The sequence below is a fragment of the Schistocerca nitens genome, chromosome 3 (genome assembly GCF_023898315.1).
Source record: "Schistocerca nitens isolate TAMUIC-IGC-003100 chromosome 3, iqSchNite1.1, whole genome shotgun sequence".
Taxonomy (NCBI): Eukaryota; Metazoa; Arthropoda; class Insecta; order Orthoptera; family Acrididae; genus Schistocerca; species Schistocerca nitens.
The window spans coordinates 179685315-179706633 of record NC_064616.1 but is presented as its reverse complement, the minus strand read 5'-3'; the positions used below and the strand labels follow the sequence as shown (position 1 = coordinate 179706633).

At 37.3% G+C, this 21319-nt stretch overlaps 1 protein-coding gene across 1 annotated transcript in view; it reads left to right on the top strand.

Moving 5' to 3' along the window:
* Nucleotides 1-2049: 2049 nt before the first annotated feature.
* Nucleotides 2050-21319, top strand: part of LOC126248124 (coatomer subunit zeta-1) — a 35309-nt gene continuing 16039 nt past the window's right edge. Inside the window, exons 1-3 of the mRNA XM_049948810.1 lie at nucleotides 2050-2306; nucleotides 7136-7381; nucleotides 10077-10210. Of these exons, the coding sequence (XP_049804767.1) occupies nucleotides 2289-2306; nucleotides 7136-7381; nucleotides 10077-10210 (398 nt within the window). The 5' untranslated portion in view covers nucleotides 2050-2288. The remainder of the gene's footprint in view (nucleotides 2307-7135; nucleotides 7382-10076; nucleotides 10211-21319) is intronic.

Genomic DNA, 21319 nt, shown 5'->3' with positions numbered 1-21319 from the left:
AGATGACCATCATCAATGCCAGAACTTTCTTCCCAATCTTCCCAAAAATATCTGATTATGACATTCTATTGATTGTTTGTGTGAATGAATTTCACATGTGCTTTGGAATATATTTGCAGTCCGTTTCAATCCATCAAGTGCACAGGGTTCCTATCCTTCTCTGAGTGCGGTATGATTAATGTCTCTGTATCTTTTTTCACACCTATGTCCCCTCTTTCCTTAACAATCCATATTCCTTTTGCCAAAAGTATTGGCTCTTAAGGAGACTGGAGACTGTTTCCTCTCTATCTTGCATGTGACATACTGCCAAACAATACGGTTTGCCCAGAAAACATTTGCTGTAAGTTAAATGCAAGGCCACACTGTCAATTAGTCTGTGCACACCACTTCTATGCACACCGATCGTAGTGTGTAGACTGTAAATTTGCGCTAGTATTAAATGTGTACAAACTTGGAAGTTGGAATTGCAGATATGAGCAAAACTGCTTAAATATGTGGATACAAATCAAATCTGCACAGACAAATCATTGCTTGTGGACTAGAATTCTGGCACACAAGACTTGTCTGAGTCAACTGTTTGTTCCGTTTAGTGTTTCTAGACTTTGTTTACACATGAAATTCTAAAATGGTGGATATGCACTGGTGCTCTAGAGAATTCATCGGGAATTCATGAGAATATATAGCACGCACTCACGTTTGTAGAATATTAAATCCTATTAATACTGCAGTTGGTGTAAGAAGGTAGCTCCTTATCATTATTTAACACGTTGACTGTCTTGAGACCACTGGAGTTCACACCTGGTTCCTATTGGGTGCTGGTGGACACAAATTGCACCCTGCTTAGGACGCTGTGTATCTTTAGATGGCGTATAAAGTTGCACAAAAAAATTTCAAATATTTGATCAACATATTGTGCCTAATTTCCAGTACAAGGGTGTCAACTCAATCAAGAAGTACAGATGAATGCACAGTACTGCACTATAATATACACTTTGCTAAACAGAGTGGTGTGTGTGGTCGCCAGAGGGCGCTCTGCGTCTGGCTCCTGGGTCCACCGGTGTTCACGTATCAGTCAAGGTGTTAATAGAGAAAATGTGATCAGTTGACCCTGTGCCAAACAGTAAAACGATAAAAAAAAAGATTTTATTGTGGACTGTTTACCATAAAGATTTAAGCAACGAAATCTGTTCTATCTGAGGTATATGTTGATGAAATTCGTAGCACAGACAATGTACTTTGGTTTATAAGTATTCCGCATCAGTTCCCCTTGTGCTTGTTTGGACAGTCTGGCTGAAAATTCCAAATTCTTATAACTTCTACCTGTTCCAAGAATCGTAGCATACCAGTCAACCTCTCATGAGGTGAGGTGGCTCTCCTCTTGAATATTTTCTGTTATAGGAGGAGTTACGACCATCAGTAAATTATGTACGTTTATATATCGATTCATAAATAATTTCTAAAATCTTAGGGTTCGCCAAATAATTCTCTAAGATAATTAATATGGCCCATATGCCATCGCTTATGGAGCTACTGTCTTGATCATTTCAGCCGTCCTTTACACCTCTGACATTTCGTTTACATTTTTCCCTTGCAAGGCAAGTTGCTAACACTAAACACAAGAAACTAACTGCTCTCCCAAAGTTAGTATAAAAATCCGCACGCCGCTGATAGATTGAGTAATTAATGCTGTATAAATTTTCAGAAACAAGTAAATAATTAGATAAAGTTGGTTGTAATAACTGTTTTCTGCAACAGCCTTATGTTCGTTTATAATAAATAAGTATTTAGATATTCTTAGACTGTGCGCTAAAATGTCTCTGAAAATTGAAACATATTTTTTTTACAAAAGACTGACTCGCAATAACGATAACCTAAATTATTTCATAAATTCAGATTTGGATAAGAGAAGAGAAATTAATCACAGTAATCAGTAAAGAATTACACTATTGTTAAAATTTTGTTTCATACTTGGTCAGACGTCGGTTTGACACTTTATCTTGATTGATATAACTAACTCTCTATAAAAATGTACCTCTTTGGATTTGTCAAAGCGCTTGACGTTGGCAATGTAAATCGTTGGTTTTTTTGTGGACAAATGTGTTGTAGTTTGAAGAAACCTAATATAAGCTACAAGTAAACATACTTTTATGTTGGGAAGGTGCTAGCAGTTCAGCGTTGTCTGGTTTTTACGTTAAGTGTAGTTCGTTATTCATTATATAACACTGTTAGCGTCTTGTTGCTTTCTGTAGCGAACACGACTGACGTGGAACTTTTGGTCATAGAACACCATGGATTGTTCGTACTTGGTATGTTTACCTATTTTTTTAAAGTATTTATGAGAATTTTGCAGATGCCGCATGTATGTGAAATCATATTGTTTTTTTCATCTGTGACGTTACTTATTTACCTACGTACGACCTGTAGGATTTACTGTGAATGTCGTGCCCTGTTAATTTGTTTGATGCAAAAGAAACCTTTTCATTTGGCGTTTAATTTGTTGTTTCCAAGTACGAACAAAGCATTGTAATTAATTATATATAACTAACAGCGGATCTTCCGTATTTGTGAGGTTATACACCGTAGCAGCTGTTTTTAGTGATATTTTTGGAGCATGGTATGTAATTGCTGTTCTTCACTTGAGCTGAAATTACAGGAAGCATATCATGATATAAAGAAATAAATACAATACATGTACTTTTTCGTAGACCAATTACATGTACAGCCAGTTGCAGAAAATTGTGATTTTCATTGGTTTGCTGTGTTTACTGTACCCTCGTTATACTTACAAAAATTTGTGTTGATGACAAAATCTAAACAGGGAGACTGGCAAACCAGCAGTGATACTATAGTTATAACATTCACAACTGGTTGTGAAAGACATTGAACACTTTGGTGTCACTCTTTACAATGCACTGTCAACTTGCTTGAGGAAGTTGGGAGAAGGGAACAGATTTTAGACCAGAGCTAAGAACATTTATATTTGAGCGGTGTTTCTACACTGTAAATGAATATGTTTGTAAGTACTAGACCCTCGTCTACTGTTGAGTACTTTTTAAGCTTTTACCAGATGTTGTGTGTGTCTTTGCACAATAATGTTTCTGGTGTTATTTTTTTCTGTTGCAAATGAAGTACATTAAAACTCCTCAGGGTAGGGACTCAGTTGCAAGAGCTGGACATAATGTGGGAGGTGTCCGTGTGTTTACTTTTCAGAAGTGTAATATAACAGTGTCATATTCTAGTTATATTATTGATTGTACTTCTAGTGCATGCTATTTGCTCCTTGTAGACACTTTCCTTTCATAACCGTGTACTGAGTTAGGCGCTAAGTCATATTAATGCACTGGACTCTCATTCAGGATTGAGGGGATTCTTACATCATCTGGCTTCCTGGGCTAAATTATGTTTCATATTGGACCCCCCACCCCTGCCTCCCTGCTTCTGAAATCATGGTTGTGGTGACAGACTGATCCGTAGTGCGGCATGAGATCTTGGTTAGGTTGGAAGGTGACAGTTTGGTTGTGAGTGACAAATCCATTGAATTTGAGAGTAGGAAATATGATTGTGGTGACAAATTGACTGGAAAAATGAAAGGGGATGTGTAACTTTTAATGCATCCTGGATTGGGTTTTTGTCCAAATTTGCTGAAGTTAACACTAACATTACCTAGGTGATTTTTGTGACATGTAGCACCAACAGGTTTATTTTATTCTGATCTCACTGAAAAGACTTAGAACTGCTTATACATTATTTTTTGTATACCAGGTAATTTCAGTCCACTAAATGAAGCAAACAGAATTTCCTGTCTCATTCTGAGACATATTTTTCACGCAACACTGTCCTCTTGCGGTGTTTTACACAGGTGTGTTTGCGGCACTGAAAGCAGGTAACAGTTGATTTTTCCAACTTGTTGTTCTTGAACCTTTTAGATGCAGCTTCTTGGTAGAATATCTGGCACCATACACATGTTCCTAGCTCTGCTGTTTATGGCACAGGTTCCATAGTGCAGCAAGGTGCTGTTGTGTGGTGCTTTCCATTGCCATTGTTACTGGACATCTTCTGAGGGTCAACAGAAGCATCAAGAATCCACCCGTGTGCTTTTACCCTGTGTTTGTAGATGATGTATTTGATGGTGCCCTCTGGTGGTGGATGTGGACGTGCTGAGTTTAATGTGTGGTATTGGGTTCATTTGTGTTTGGGTTGTCATCATGCTAACGTGGTTTTGAGTTTAGGTAGTTGGTGTGATAATGTGGATGTCTTTCCAGTGCGTTATTAAGGGCTTTTCTGTGTTTGGCTTTTTTGTTATATCTAATTAGTTTGATGTGTGGAAAGAAGTAGAAATTTTTTATTCCTTTTTTTAAAGGTATTGATATGACAGGGAAGTTCATGACTGTGTCATTGTGTTCTGAAATGGGCGATGATGTGGTGTCTGTCATAAAGCTTCTGCAGATGTTCGGTCTTATTGCTGAATATGTTAGATGTCAAGTTTGTGGCAACAACATAGTTTGAGGAGAGTGCCTGCAGCTCAGATCAGGGACATGTGTATGTTGTGTTTTCAGTGTGTGTGTGGGGGGGGGGGGCTAAGTGTTATTGCCGGAGGCATTTGTTGGTAAGTAATTTTTTTGTTTTGTTTTATTGCATAGTAATTGTAATATTTTGTGTGTTGTACATTTATGGTAGGCCGGTTGTGTTTTAATTTATGTAGTGAATATGGGGTATTTGAGTTGTTGGGATTTTGGTTCCACTTTCCATAGTTGTAGGTGTTAAGTTTTTGGTGTCAGTAGCTACGGTTGAGTTATCTAGGGCAAGCGCAATGTCAGAGTTCACTTTTTGGGGTAGTAGGTGTTGGTTTTCTGATATGGATAGCTGTGGTTGAGCTATAGAGGCCAGGGGAAATGTCATATTCCTTTGGTTTTGTTGTAGTGGAATGCTGTAAATTAATTTTTTATATATATTATTTGTTTTGGGATGGTGGGGTGTTTTTCATTCTTGTATATTTAGCTTGTCCCTACCCTAAATTCCCCTTTGCATACACTGGAAGTAGGCATTTCCACCATATTGATGTCACGGGTCAAAGCAGACAGGTGTACATGAGGCCTTATTATTGAAGACCAAAGTTTCCGAGAAAAATTCTATTGTGGTTCAGCAAATTCTTTTTCCAATTTCGAAAGTTTGGATGGAAGTTGAATATGTATTTATTGCTGCTGCATCAGTGTGTGTGTGTGTAGAAGACGGATGTGAACCATCTTCTTGTTCTCTCTTCATGCTGTAATGTCTTGCCATGTAGTCTATGGTGTCCACACTTCCCTTTTTAGTGTGTCTTAGCCTCGTTCTGCCCCGCACTATATTTTGTACAGAACACTGATATTATCGAGATGGCTCTATAACATACTCACATCCACTTTTGGCAATGAATTTATAAAAGTTGCTATTAGCATCTGGTAGGTTGGGCTGAACATCATCTTCATTCTCAGGCAGTGTATCTCCATACCATCATCCACTTCATTTTCATCTACATCTGATTCATTCAAGACTTCTTCAAGCACTCCTTCAATAGAACTATAGCATAAACATTGTCTATTCATGTCACTTGTTCAACAGTACCAGAAACAATGAAAATAAAAAACGGTTTCTTAAAAATATGTTTGAAGACGACAGTGCAAAAGATCATTTAATTTTAAATATTTAAATTTATCTAATACCACATACTCCACAATGACCTGAAATCTATCCCTAGTGTTACTGATGGGTTGGAGGCTTCTAAGGTGTATGAGAATAAAATCAGATAAATGAATTTTAATTAACAAATTCTTTAATCACTCAGTTGTAAATGCAGTAATGGATAACAAGCTTTGATTTAGAGTTCATTTATCAAAGGACGTTCATACAACGTGTAATTATTAAATCAGTGGGCCTATAAAGCCCCTTCCTTGGTAGTGCCAGGATTAATGCTGGGCGTGGTTCCTTTGAGAAGATCACGAATGACTTCTTGCCATCTCGTCACCTGACATTGCAGCACATGACATAAGAAAAGTATGTAACTGGAGCGGATACCGAGAGGGGATCACTCTAGCGAAGATATGGGTTGCAAATGTGCAGGTCCATTGAGAAAGCAACTTTGACAAAGGGGAGATTATTATTATGCAGAGCCTGTGAAAGGGTATCTCGTTAACGACAAAGCTTGCCGAATGTTAACGTGCTGCTGCCGTGAGCATTTATGGAAAGAGTAAGCCAATGAAACTAATGCTCATCACAAAACATGGGGTTCGGAGGCTTGTTTGCTCTGTGAAGTGGAAAAGATGGTGATTTGTGACATCTCTGCTGAAAGATCACAATGCTGGTGCACACGCAAGTGTTTTGGAGCACACTGTTCATATACATCATTGAGCATGGAGCTCTGCAGCAGACCACCCCTATGTGATCACATATTGACACAACAACATCGCCAGTTAAGGTTGCAGTGACCACAGGGCCACCAGGATTTAACTGTTAATCAATGGAAATGTCGGCTCTTTGGGTGAATCGCATTTTGCATCACGAGGGCAATTGTTGTACGCACAGTCACTCATCGAGGTGAACAGCAGCTCGAAATGTGCAATGCGCCGTGGGTGCAGGCTGGTGGAAGCAGTATTATGCTGTGGGAGACATTCTCCTGCGCTTGCATGGGACCTATGGTAGTAATTGAAGTCACTGACACACAGCTGCAAACCACCTGCATCCCTTCATGCTTGATGTTTTCCCTGATAGTGATGTCATCTTTCATTGCTATAATTGTCTCTTTCTTGGAGCCAGAACTTTGCTATAGTGCTTTGAGGAACATTATAGTGAACTTGCCTTGATGTCTTGGTGATCTATTTTGCTTGATGTACACAAATCAGTGGCCCATTATTTGAGTGAATTGCATGATATGTGTGTAGACATCTAATGCCACATACCTCCACAAACCTACCAGATCCCTGATACGCAGAATCAGTGATGTATTTTGTTCAAAACATGGACAAACAAGCTATTAAGCAGGTGGTTGTAATGTTTTGTCTCATCAGTGTATGTACATATTATTCCAATGTGTTATTTACCTTCTAATTATAATTTTTTGTTGTTTTCATATTTGTATTAATCGACACTTTTGATTTTTTAGGAACCGAGCCTGTACACTGTGAAAGGCATTGCAATACTTGACAATGATGGAAATAGGATCCTTGCAAAATACTATGACAAAAATATATTTCCATCTGCGAAAGAGCAAAAAACTTTTGAAAAAAATCTTTTCACCAAAACGCACAGGGCTAATGCAGAAATTATAATGTTGGATGGTTTGACATGTGTGTACAGGTCAAATGTTGATCTTTTTTTCTATGTAATGGGCAGTTCCCAAGAAAATGAGGTGAGTATAACAGGTTGTTTGGTACAGTTCTTCTTATATTTCTAAGACAAGTTGATATTACCATATCCTCAGTCCTCTTGCCAATTGTAAGGAAGTGATATAACCAGAGAGATCAGTATAATTTCATGCTTACTAAAATTAACTTTAACTTTGTAAACTGAATTTTACTAGATAAAGAAAATGAGTAATGCTGTTTTATTACTCTGGAAACAAAGAAGTTATCTACAATGTCTTTTCTTTCGGATGTGGAACAAAGTCTTTTGCACTTATTAGTATGAAAGAAGCAAATGCAGCATATGAATCAATGGAAGATACTTTCAAGTCTTACATGCCTCAGTATAAAATAGGAAACCCAGTGGATCTCGTTATAACTCCATGAGTGGGCTGTAATTATGTAGAAGTGTGTTGCATGAGAAACGTTGAAGTATTCTTGGAATCATTTCAGCCAATTTTTCACAATCGTCACACTTGTTTTTACAAGAGCTTTCCATGAAAAGTTGGCCTTCTGAGTTCCACTACTCTCTCTTCGCCTCAAGTCATTAAGCCCTAACTTTGGTTCCATCCTTAAAAACACACAGATAAGCCATTGTATCCAGTTGGGCGCTGTTTTATCTCTAATCAAGGTTAATTTAGGTCCATGTTTTGTTGCAAACTTTTCACTTCCTATTCCCATTTATTAGATTATGTTGTTTATAATCACTTCAATTACAAGTTTGTTTTTGTGGGAACTGTGTGTCTCCAGTTTTACTCTATACCTGCCCTACAAAACTCAATAACCAGTAATTAATTTTATTACTTATCTATTGTGGTGTCTTTCAGCAGCTTTGATCTATCATCAGGTGACAATTAAAATAATTTCTGTTGCCTTCCCTAGAGCACTGCTACTGAACTACTGACAAAATGTTCACTTTATTGAGCAATTCCTCCAAAATGCCTCAATTTGTAAGAATTAACATGTAATGACCAGCTACAATATTTTTTAAAATTCTTTCAACATAGTCATGGATGCAGCAGATTTTTTTACACTGTTTAATTTTATACAAAACTGTTTCAGAATCAAAGTAGATTGAGCATACAGCCATTGGCAAGATAATGGATAGTTAAAAGTGGTGAATTAACATACAGGGTGTAATAAAAAAAATCATGAAGTAAGACCATAAAAATGGAGTGAAAACATTAAGAAATAAAAGTATATTACAACTTGAAATATAAAAGAATTGAAGACATTCATAATACAGAAATTGTAACTCTCAGGTCATTTTCATGAGTTTGATACTTTAATGTCTGTTCCTTTAGACTTTTTGGAGGCTTTTCCTACTGGCAGCATAAAAGCAAATTACTTGCTAAACCACTCTCTAAACAGCATAGAAATACATCTGGCATAATTGCTGCACTTTTATTGTGTGACATTACATACTGTTGGCTCTTCTAAAGGAAATAGAAAATCATTGGTTGAAGAGCAACTCTGTATATGGATAAGAGTTGAAGTAACATTTTCTTTGACTGACAGGAGATAGATTTGCGACTGTCAAGTTGCTGATTTAAACCTCAAATCCTATCATTTCTCGCTTACAGATACTCTGTTTCACATTTTGTGTGACTTTACTCAATCATTACTGTATTTTTGAATGGAGAAGAGGTTGCTGCAGACAGGCTTTTCTTGCTTGTTATGGCCAGTGCATAGTCTGAAAAGCACACAGTGAATTGAAACTAGAAAAGCTTCAGTCCGTGTTCACATCTTGTCTGCCAAGAGTATTACATACAACTCTTCATCACAGGCATTGAATTTCCATGATCGGTGTATCTGTAGGACTTTCTTTGAGAAAGTTATATATAGTCCAAGTCCATTTATGTTGGAACCATGTAAACAGGGTACGTTTGTACGTATAGTTTGCAGAGATACCGAACCTGCTGATACCACCAGTTCGTTGATGCATCATACTGTGAAATTGGCAGACAAAAACAACATACAAAAATCAAATATGTGTAAAATACCTATCATAACAAGAATATAGTTGTTATCATAAAATCACATTCATTGGCTTCGACAACTTGCAACCAAACTTACCTTCCAGTCTGACCCATGCCTTGAGCTACACTACATATCAGTCCGTCAAAAACTACATTCCAAATAATAGAATAGAAGCAAAAAAATTGTCAGTTTTGTGTGTTATTGTTTGTGAGTGGCTTAAAATTATGTGGTCTGCATATTGAGAAAAATATTTGCTTGCTGCAACACTATAGGAGTTCCTTTGTGTCTGATATATTGGTGTGCACCATCAGCTGTTTCATTTCATAAAAACATTGCAGTTTGTGAGCCTTCTCCTGACAGATGAGCTACAGTGTTGCTGGACTCTCTATGGCCAACTTGATTTTACAAATATTTTAGTTGCAACAGGGTGAGAGATACAGCAAATTGGCTTCAACAGGGCTGCAGTTTATTCCTTAATTGACCTCTCCAAAACTGAGCTATTTGTCTGCGTGTTAATGCATTCTTTGTTTTGTGTAACCTAAAACCATAAGACACCTAAAAACATGAATTGAGTAAAATTCTGTTTTGGTAGCATAGTTAAATGCATTTTCTGAGTTTCCTTATATATTTGATTACAATTACAAATACTTTTGTATTTCAGTGTACTAACCTTATCCTTTTTTTATCATACTCACTGATTCTTGATTTCTTGAATCATTTCAGTTAATTCTTGTGAGTGTACTGAATTGCCTGTATGACGCTGTCAGTCAGATCCTTAGAAAAAATGTGGAAAAACGAGTTGTCCTGGAAAACTTGGATATAGTAATGCTGGCTCTGGATGAAATTTGTGATGGAGGGTAAATATTATTAGAAATATTAGTCTTTAACTTTGTTTCCAGTTCCAGTAATGTTCTGTTTTGACTTTTAAAGATGGTGTTTGAGGCCTAGCATAGTTTTATTTCCCCTGCACGGTGTTGGGGCGCTTTGTCTGGAAATATTGTGATGGTGTGTTCAGAATAATATGAAGTTTCGATACCTTTATGAAACAGTAGGGTATGACATCCAGTGCCATATTGGATCTGCAGTGCTTATAGTAAAAAACATTTCGTTCTTGAAATTTGGCCCATAACAAGCAGTTGCCCCTATCACAAAACATAAACCCAACTTTGTTGTAACTGTTTAATTTTGTTGGTTCTAATATCTGCCATCTGATATTTGCTTGGGGAGCAATTGACAGGTGACGGGGATTCCTTCAAAACATGAATACACCTGGCATACTCGCAAAACCTCCCACAAACAACTATTTAAGCAACGCTGCATGCTAAAAACTTCCCAGTACATTTCCTCCAACCTCCCACAAACAACTATTTAAGCAACGCTGCATGCTAAAAACTTCCCAGTACATTTCCTCCATTAAAAAGTTTATCACTAGCAATCATTCAGAATTCGGAAAGAAAAGTCCAGTAGGTGAATTAACAAACACAGTGTTAGGACAAAAAATGACTCTCACTTTTACTTATGTAATCATAATTTGGTGTAGAAAGGGGGAAATTGTGCTGCCAAGAATATATTTGTCTTCCTAATTAATTTATTAAGATAAGACCCCCCCCCCTCTCTCTCTCTCTCTCTCTCTCTCTCTCTCTCTCTCTCTCTCTCACACACACACACACACACAACTTCGAAATTATTTGTAGAATAGTTAAATGACGGAAGAAAGCCTTGTGCTGCTTGTGGGAGATGCAACAGAATAGTTAAAGGGGGAAAGGTAGCTGACAACTAAGCCATAGGTGGAAAACAATGTGCTAACAGAAATATTGGCAACTGTGACAGATAGAAGCTGGAAGATGAGAATATCTACGTGGTCTGAAAACACAGAGGATGAGAAAAATGTGCTTGAAGGAGGACCTGACAAAAGTTAATCGTTGAAATAGCTATATCAGAGAAAAGAATCTATTATTATGGGAAGCTACAACATGGTCAGTTTGGTGAGGTATGAACATTAACACAATATTGAATAGGAGCAATAAAAAAACTTGAAATGGAGACAAGACTCCAAGAATTCTACTTATGAATTGAATATGAAATAAAACTGGAAATATTGTATTTTAATGCAATTATTTTTTGTTCAAAAGTCATCTGGCATAGGGAGTGGAATTAATACATAGCGAACCATTCTTATGCTTAATTTGAATATCATATAGGAAAAAGTCATATGAAGAAAAGTTGGAAAAATGAGAGAAGTTAGAATCAATGATAGATATCTAGGTACAGAGTGATTAATCAGTACATAGAATCATAATTTGTGACCTTTTTCTACACAAAAATATTAGTCGTCTAGGGGGGTGATTGTTACTTCATTGATGATTGAAAAGTAGATGATGTGAAGAAAAATAAACTTTTATGAATAATCTTTTCATGTGGAACATCTGCAAACAAATCAAAATCTTTTTGAAAATGATTGGGAAGGTAGATAATTGAATTTAAGCATTATAAGCAAGAACTGATCAAAATTTTGGTAACAATACTCTTTTTTTCGTGTGATGATGGTACTGAGAAGACTCTAAGTAAAAAGTTTAAGTTGCCTGGATAGATCAGTCAGTATGAGCATTATCCATAAAATTCAGGGTTTCAGGGTCAAGTCCCCATCCAGCACACAGTTTTATTGGGAAGTTTCAGAAATGGTGTGCACTCCACTGCAGAGTGAAAGTTTCACTAAGCAAGCAACATAAAGAGCTGTACAGGAAGTGGTTGCCTTGCATACAGTAAGCAGGGTGGATGTCAGAGTGATGACCAAAAGAATGGACAGCAGGGGAGAAAGATAGGAATATTGCACTAGGAGAAAACTCTCACAGGTACAGCTGAAGTAGTTGGCTGTTGTGCATTAGGTTAGAGGGGAGTAAGCTTGGGAAGGCAGGATAAAAAAAGATAAAGCTGCCCACAACTCAGTGCTGTACTCGACATGATCCTGTTGGAGTAGATATGCCCTGGCTTTCCTCTTACCTTTAAACTGAAATAGCCAGCCCGAAGAGACCTACAGTGTAACATAGACTCTGTTTCACAGTGCAGCTGGGCATTTTGTACATTAAATGATCATTACAAGAAGTGAAAGAATCAATCACACAGTGACAGAAAAAATCAAAAGTTGTACTAGGGATTGAATCCAGGAGGAAAAAATATGTGGATCCAGCGGGGATCAAATGCTAGATTTTTTGAGCTGTAGTCTGGTACGTACATACTGAGCCACCAGCAAGTAACAGAATAAAGCTAGATCACCAATAGACGAGAGTCCAGATGCTTGTGGTGAGTGAAAAGAATTCTGCCATTACAATCATTCTGGCCACTAGTAACAGCTGCGACATCATTTATCATATCTGCTGCAGTGTTGTATATAGGCATGGCCACCAACCAGCTGTTATTCATATGAATGGCTGCCACCAAACTGTGGCCAAAGGAATGTTGTGACTTGTCAGTGACAAAACATGCTACACAGCATACCATGCCAATCAGAAATGTCAGCTTCACAACCCATGCCATATGATTTCCCTCCTGCAACCCTAACAGCAGCTTCTGAAAAGTGCTCATAATAAATTTTCCATCCTTGTTTAGCCCATAGTACTGCTGCACTGTGCCTAGCATGAAAGGAGGAATGAATAGTACTATACTCCAATATATACATAAATATGATAAAGATTGTATTATATCTAGGTGCTGATTGTGTTGTCAGTATTTAACACACACAACTGCAATGTAAATTCTGCATCCACATGTAAGTTAATTAATAAAATGGTACTGCAATTACATGCAGCAAGCAGGCAAAGAATCATTAGGAATTGAAAAGTTTGCTAATATTGAATTTACACTCTTGCTCTTGGTAAAGTAAAACGTTTGAGTGGGCCATCCACGCTCTTACCTGACAGGCTATTTTGCTAATGTCAGTTGTAAGAAATCATAAGAATTAAACAGCTGATTTGTATAGCTAATGACATAGCAAGATAATTTCATTTAGATAGTGGACGAAATAATATATTAACTTGTAACATAACAATGTTGATATATCAGATGCAAGAATGAGGTGAAACTTAATTTTCATAGAAAAGTCTTATGTTTGCAGGTGAAAATATGCATAAACACACACTAACTAAATTAACCTCAGGTTTTAATTTTCTGTCTTTGTCACATGCTGGGGTTTCCATTACCGATGTATGTAGTTTTTTGGGCTTTTTATGCTAATGAGGGGATGCCACAATGTTGGGATCACGGATTACTTCAAACTTTGTACACCTTCAGTAGGCCATTACTGCAACATAATTTGCAAGTAGTAAGGTGCAATACTCTGGCAATTCCAAGAAAATCGCAAGAGAAGTTTTACTCATCTGTTATGTGACTGATGCGAAGGGGCTTGTCGTAAGAAGTTGTGGTGGTCAACCAGTTAGCGTTCATGGTTTGCATGTGGTTCATGGCAGACGCAACGGTTCTAATCCCACCTACCACTTACTTTTTTTAATCTATATTTTTTTTGCCATTGCTCACATTATTTAATTTTTGGCATATGAGAGGTAATATAATGAAAACACACATGCATTTTCATGAAGTTTTTGTGAATTTCATAATATTTGACTATTTGCTATTTGTAATTCATTTATCGAGGACAGTGGATGGGCTCAGAAAGCCCAAGTCAAACCTTGATAAATAATTATATGAATGACGTTATTCACAATCAGTAATATGATAAGTCACAATGTGCCAGACCACAAGAGTAATGTACAATTACTTGTCGGGTGTGCTCTCAACATCACATGTTGTACGATTGTATTTGTCATAGAGACATGGAAAACATAAATTGAAACTTCATGGAAATACAAATGGTAATTTTTTTGTTATATTACCTCTCAAATGTCATATAAATTAAATAATGTGACCAGTGATGGAAAAAAATATAGATTAAAAATGGAAGTGGTAGCAGGGATTCGAACGATTGTGTCACTCAGAAACCACTTGCAAACAGCAGATGCTAACTGCTTGACCACCACGACTCATTACGACCAGCCCCCTTGCACAGATACATTATGTTGATTTAATGGCCCACTAAAGGTGTAAAAAGCTTTAAATAAACCTGTGATCACAATGTCGTGGCCTCCCCTTGTAAGATTAGTAAATTCATCTGAAACACAGTTTCTTGGTTTCAGTGATGAACTGATACAAATTACTTCATGTAATATATGGACTTGTGATACTGGAAACACTCATTCAAGTTACTCACTTTGTGTGGACAGCTCTACCGTAAATAAATAAATTTAATAATGAGTGCAGGCAGATCATGGCATTTCTAAAATCCTGTTGGACACTTTGTTGAAGTAAACAGAAAATAATCTAAAATGAATTTGTCACCCTCCAGCTTAACCTAGACTGGGCTACACTACAGATCAGTTTTTCAACCCAGGATAGATTGAAATTTCATTTACCTGCGCTTCACTAACTCATAACCCAAACTGTTGTCTTCCATCCTAACCTAGACCTCCAGTTACACTACAATCAGACCTCAGGCTACACTACAGCTCAGCCTATCACCACATTCTTGCTGCTGCCTTTGAGTCAAAAACGTTAATAATAATTGTTCATGTATTGTTGTAATATACTGTGTGTATACATCAGTAAGAGCCTATATATGGCCAAAGGAAAAAGTGAAGGGCTCTCCACACATCATCAGTAATTTGTTTATAGTAGCATAAAGATGTATCTAGTTAACATCCATTAATGGCTACGACAAAATATTCTCCCGTTGGCTGTATCCAAGTTCATATGAAAACACGTCGCCTACATCAACTCTAAACTGCGAATAGGTGCTGCATGTGGAAAGCTCCTTGTAAAGTTTAGCCCTTCTGATTTGTGTTTCATTTATCAAATTGTGGGCTAGTGTAAAGGCTCAGTTGTGGAAAAAAATATAACTCTTATTTAGTTTCATAGCTGCAGGGATGATTATAGAGTGAATGAGTTATTATTGGGACAGAGCAATGTTCATTGCTATTGAGGAATGTCATTGAAGATGATTGTTGACACAACTCATTAGTTTGAAAATACGGAGTCCAAATAATTGACTTCCCTGTGATGTGCATTTGTTTATGCAGAGCCAGAAATTTTACTAATAACATGCAGTTAAGTAGTGAATCATAATGAAGGTAAGATTGATATGATCCAGTCAAATAAAACTGCTTCTGTCCTCTTGCTGTGCCAGGAAGTAGTTCAGACGAGTTACTAATAGTTTTAATGTGTCTGTGAAAGATTCTTCTGTGCGTGTCATAATTAAATTTTTGAAATATGTGATACAGAAGCAGTCAACACAGAATTTTTTTTCCTCATAAATGCAAATACTGGATAAATCACATTGTACCAGTATTTATACACTAGATCTTTCTAAGATTAGTAAATTGGTCATCTAATGTAGGAAACAGATATTAATTATCTGTTCTTATACCATGCCCCTATCACAATTTATTGGCAGAGATATTAATTGTAGCCTCTGCATTTTGTCTAATGAACTTCCGTCTCTTAGATGGGCTTGTGAAGAGAATGTGAGGAAACTTGGGTCGTTATTGGGTTACTACTCATGTTGATCTGCAGTAATGTTTTTCATTACAATTTTTTAATTTTTTGAGAAGTTAAATAAATCTAATATTCTCTATTTAACATTTCATGCAGTTATATGATGAACAGCTATTACATTTGTATCTGTAGATATCTGGAAAGTGTGGCATTGTGTGGATGATTGAAGATAGTATTTAAAGACTTCAGTCCCACAACTGCTAACTAAAAGTACAATTCAGACTATTAGTACAGCTTTTGCTGTAGTTCAAAATACTCGGTTTAATGTGAAATGTGTAATATAACAAAATGACTGAACGTTTCAGAGCCAGCATTGTTATAATTCATTTATACAACTCTTACGTGAATGATTGGGCAAGTTATTAATTCAGGAAAGAAATAATGTGTACTATTCTGTGACCATTTTGCTCGTAAAATAAAAATTGTGATAAAGATCACTGCTGAAAAATTCCATATGGCATGTTTTGGCTACAGCGATTATTGCATTTGTCATTTGGTCAAGGCAGTAACCAAAATGTGACATACATAAGTATTATTAATCCTCAAATCATTTATATAAACATTAGTAAACTGATTGTGCCTGTTCAATTAAGAAAAAACTGCATGTATGTAAGAAAAGATAATGCAACATAAGTTATGTTGTTGGAAAGTGTTATTCTGATATATACTGCGACCTTATTCGGAGCAGTTTTTATCTGTTCTACTATCTTAGTTGCATTCTTAAATTTTCAGATAACATGGGTAAAATATTAAATGTGTTGAAAAAGATGAGTGCAGTTAATTTCACTTAAAGTTGAATTTCTGTGTATTGCTGATTAATAAAGCCATTGGCACATCTGATTCCAGAAAAATAATATTCTAATCTTGTGCATTATATTTTGATACAGTATATAATGTTTAGCAGGTGCAACAAGTTTGTAGAGACCTTACTTGCATCTGGCTCCACAGACGTTGTTTTCATTTCTTTAATTACATTTTTGTTTTTTTCATTCTCATACTTACCTTAAATACACACACCAGTGTATAACCGTACCTTATAGGTACAGTGAACTAGCTTTTCAGTTTTCCCAAAAATATAATGTGAGTACATCTCCTACTTGGAATGGAATAATTTTAAGTTTCAAAGGAATCCCAGTTCCAGAGCACTGTACAAAACATCTGACAGTTGTTACAAAATTAGCTCTGTTGAGATTAAACTTCAAAGTGTTGTTACTCAATAGCCTTATGTAAGGAAATAATGTAATTTTTAGTTTCCGTGACATGGCACTGCTAATATGATACTGTCACTAGGAAACTGTATGTGAAGTAAACTGTCCAATTTCGATTGTAAATTTGCTAAGTGAAGTAACATTTAATCACTTGAGAGCTGGAAAACCCATTTCGATATCAAAGTTCTGTAAAATTCACATTTGCAGTTGGTTAACAAAACCGCCAATTTACGAAAATCCTGTGAATATCTTCATTAAGTAAGCCAAGCATGTCACATTGCCCAAAGAGAACTAAAAAGGAAACAAGCTCTCTCTCAACTTTGGGAATGTTGCAGTGTGAAGAGTTCCAGGACATAAACATAAGTTCACATCATCATACAACTGTCAGATTTCAAACCTTTTCTCTTTCTTTAGACCTTACACCAGTGGGAAGTAACCTACTTTATTCCAGCTGGTTGGAGTCAGAACCACAATGGTGGACACTGCAGCTCGCTCACATTTCACAAAATAAAACATATAACTATGCAAATTTCCTTAACATCACAGAACACACATGTTGAAACACGTCCTTTGACACAAAGGAAGGTAAAGTCAGCAAACAGTTGTATTGGGAAAATTAGAACATAGGTACTAGAGTTACAGTGGAAATAAATTTATTGAGAAGCATTTGATGAAGTCAGTGAAAATAAAATTACCATATAAATTATTTGAACTGCTTTCAGAGTCTTTGCAGAGGGAAGGCTTTATATGGTGATGTGAAAATGTAGTGTTGTCTGTGCCTGATGGATAATGCCGTTCTGAGTCAACAACAGATTAGTGGTGGTTCTGAAGTTGTAGCAGGTCCATTAACATTACATCCTCTTGATTTGTGTATAATCCGTTTAATGACACTAGCGTTCATCCATCAACTCGGATGAATAGGCCGGTCAGAAGAAACTAGTCTTGTAGTTAATTAATGTCGGTATTTAAGCCACAACAAATATTTCTATGACAAAATTCTTATTGTCAAGTTCACAGATTAGAAAGTGTGTGGAATCACATCAACTAGCAAAATATGAATATGGAGTTTGTCTGTCTTTGCTAGATGGGTGACCTCCACCAACTTGCGGTCTGGCTGTCAACATTCACGGTTTTGTTTGCATGAAAATATTGCTAGAAGCGCTTTCACTGTCTTAATCCATTTAAAATGTGCAAACAACAACTTGGCTATATACCTGGGAAGCACACCACTAATTTATCACACCAAGAGAACCTGAGGGATCACATATCATCTTGCAAATAAAAATTATAAAACTCATGCTGTTCAATTCATATCAGCGAATTCAGCTTAGTGAAGCAGTAATCCCAACTTTCTTGTGTATATGTTGTCAGTATAGCCCGTAGCATTTCAAACAGCTCGCACCATTTGAATCATTCGAATACATTCTTCATGCAATACAGTCCATACAGTATATGAAATTTGTGTGTTCTGCAATATATGGCATACTTTATATTCTGACATGGCACAGACCCGCTACTATCTCTGCGTTCAGGCAAACTCGCATGCACCAACAATGTTTGATTGTCTATAAATGTATCGCTCTTTCTGTCCATCTTGTATAGCAGTTCATTATACTTGTTACATTCAGTCAATTTATATCAAAGATTTACAAGAAAATTAAAATATTGATGCCCAAAAATAAAACATAACAGTGATTTATTATTTATTTATTTATTGTATTTCATACATGAATGGTTCTTTAATCACAAAAATAACATACTAATAATAAATACTCAACATAACATAATAAAAGGGTGATGCACAGTTATACCTTTTACTTTAGAATAAAACACGTGAACTAGCACAGATGTGTGTAGTGTTCCCGTATTACAGTGATGTGAGAAGAAAACAAAGTAATACTACTCAGAATTTGCAATGTTTTCTCACAGTGCATATCAAACATGCGAATCTCATGAGATTTTCTTGTGTCCTGAGATTCATACGTTGATGGTTTGAATTTAAAGACATGCTGTGTGATGCATTGTGCATTGGGTAGAACAAATAAAAGAATAGCATGTGGGAGTCAAATTGCATGATTCATTATGTTACTTAAGAACTTTGAATGTTCGTTACAGCTTTTTAACGGGGGTGGGGGGGTGGAATACAAAAACCAAAATTCAAATGTTGATATGTTGACCTATCTATACTTCTGTACTACTGTATAAAGACAATTTGTAGTTTAACATTCTTACCAAAAATCTCGAATGTTCTAGACTGATTTATTTCAAACAATGGAAAATCAGGACTGATTTATTTCAAATTTTTTACATGATACTCTAATACATTTTCTGATAGACATGGGCTACATATTGCTTTAATATATGTGGTACACAAATGTATATATACATATAAAACACACGAGGGAAGTGTTAGCAAAATGCTCAAAAAGTTCTTGACCGATTTTGTTCAAATTTTTGCACAATATTATAATAAACACTCAAGCTGACATAGGCTACATACACTGCCAGAAAAAAATTAGTACACCCTTTTAGAGGTTTCAAATTCACTAGAGATTTAGTGTTGCAACAGTATGTATCGAGTACATGAAATGATTACATTTACAGATCAATAGCACCTGTGGTTCTGTGGTACCGGGTATTGACCCATGCTGAAACACCCACATTAATACACGGTGTAGCCTCTGCAGGCAGCAATGCAGGTACTGACTTGGGCATCCAGTCGCTCCTACAGATGGTGAATACTATCCTGGGATACATTGTGGCACACCTGCTTGACCTTTTCACAGAGTTCTGTAAGAGTTGTTGGTTGACGAGTCGCACAAGTCAACTCTCGTCCTTTCATATCCCACACATGCTCAATTGGAGACAAGTCTGGAGATAGTGCTGGCCAGGGAAGTTGCTGCATGTCTTGCAGAGCACCTTAAGTTTCACGGGCAGTATGTGGGCAAATGTTATCATGTAGGACCAACACATCACCTTCTTGTTGCAAGACCAGGTTTAACAACATTCTGCACATGCCAAGTGCTGGTTAGCTTCCCCTCCAGAAACACTAAAGGTGAATGAGAGTTGTAACTTATCGCACCCTAGACCATAAGGCCTGAGGTGGAGACATTGTGTCTTGGACAAATGCACTCCACGAGAGAGCACTTACCAGGTCTACATCGTACACACAAACGACCATCACTTTTGTGTGGGCGGAATCTGCTTTCACCACTAAAGACCACAGCGTGCCAGCTGTCAGTTGGCCGTAGGTAACATGAGTGTGTGTCTGGCATGGTTGCCTGCTTGCTTCACACGTCCGCACCACACTGAGCCTTCTGGCTGTGAGCATTCCTTATTAAAGGGTAGATACAGATGGCACTCTCATAGCTATGCCACTACACTACCTGTTGGTGGATGATGTTGAAACCAAACCATTATCAGTACATTCATGATCCCCCACATGGCATGTGCCATTGTCAGATTAAAATCAGTGTTGTCTTTCCATGTCTACCAATTTTTTTTATTATATATATTTATTTTCTCTCCCTCCACCAATCAACTTTCAGATGATTGGCAAAACACACACACACACACACACACACACACACACACACACACACACACACACACACCCAGGGGATCCACAACTCTTTTGTGGATACGTGCGTAGCGAGCACGGGACCCCGAGCTAATGTGGCCCTCCTTCCTTTCCGGGCTGCATACCTTCCCTTTCCGCATCCTTCCCCGTTCCCCATCTTCGCCCCCCCCCCCCCCCCCCAACTCTGGCTCTTTCCTTCCCTTTCTCCCCCTATGGGAGTATAGTTTGTGCCTACGTCCGGAGACGGACGCTCGAAACTGTTCCAAATTCCTTGCTTTCTACGCTTGCAAGTCCTTGTCCTTCCTCTGTCTTTCTCTTTTCCTTCCCTCTTCTCTTTGCCCTTTTCTCCGCTGCGGCGTTTGAGACCCCCTCTTCTTTCCTTTCCATTTCCCTTTCTCTTTTTTCCTCCCTGTGCGTGTCTGAAGGCCGACCCACGCACTCCCATGCGTAGCCGGTGACGGGGTAACCGCCCCGGGTAGACAGGTAGGACACGTACGTACCCCCTGGTAACGGCCAGGCCCAGGGAGGGGTGATTACCCGAGCTGATACCTTCCGAAAGTGCCGATTGGTCCCTCCGT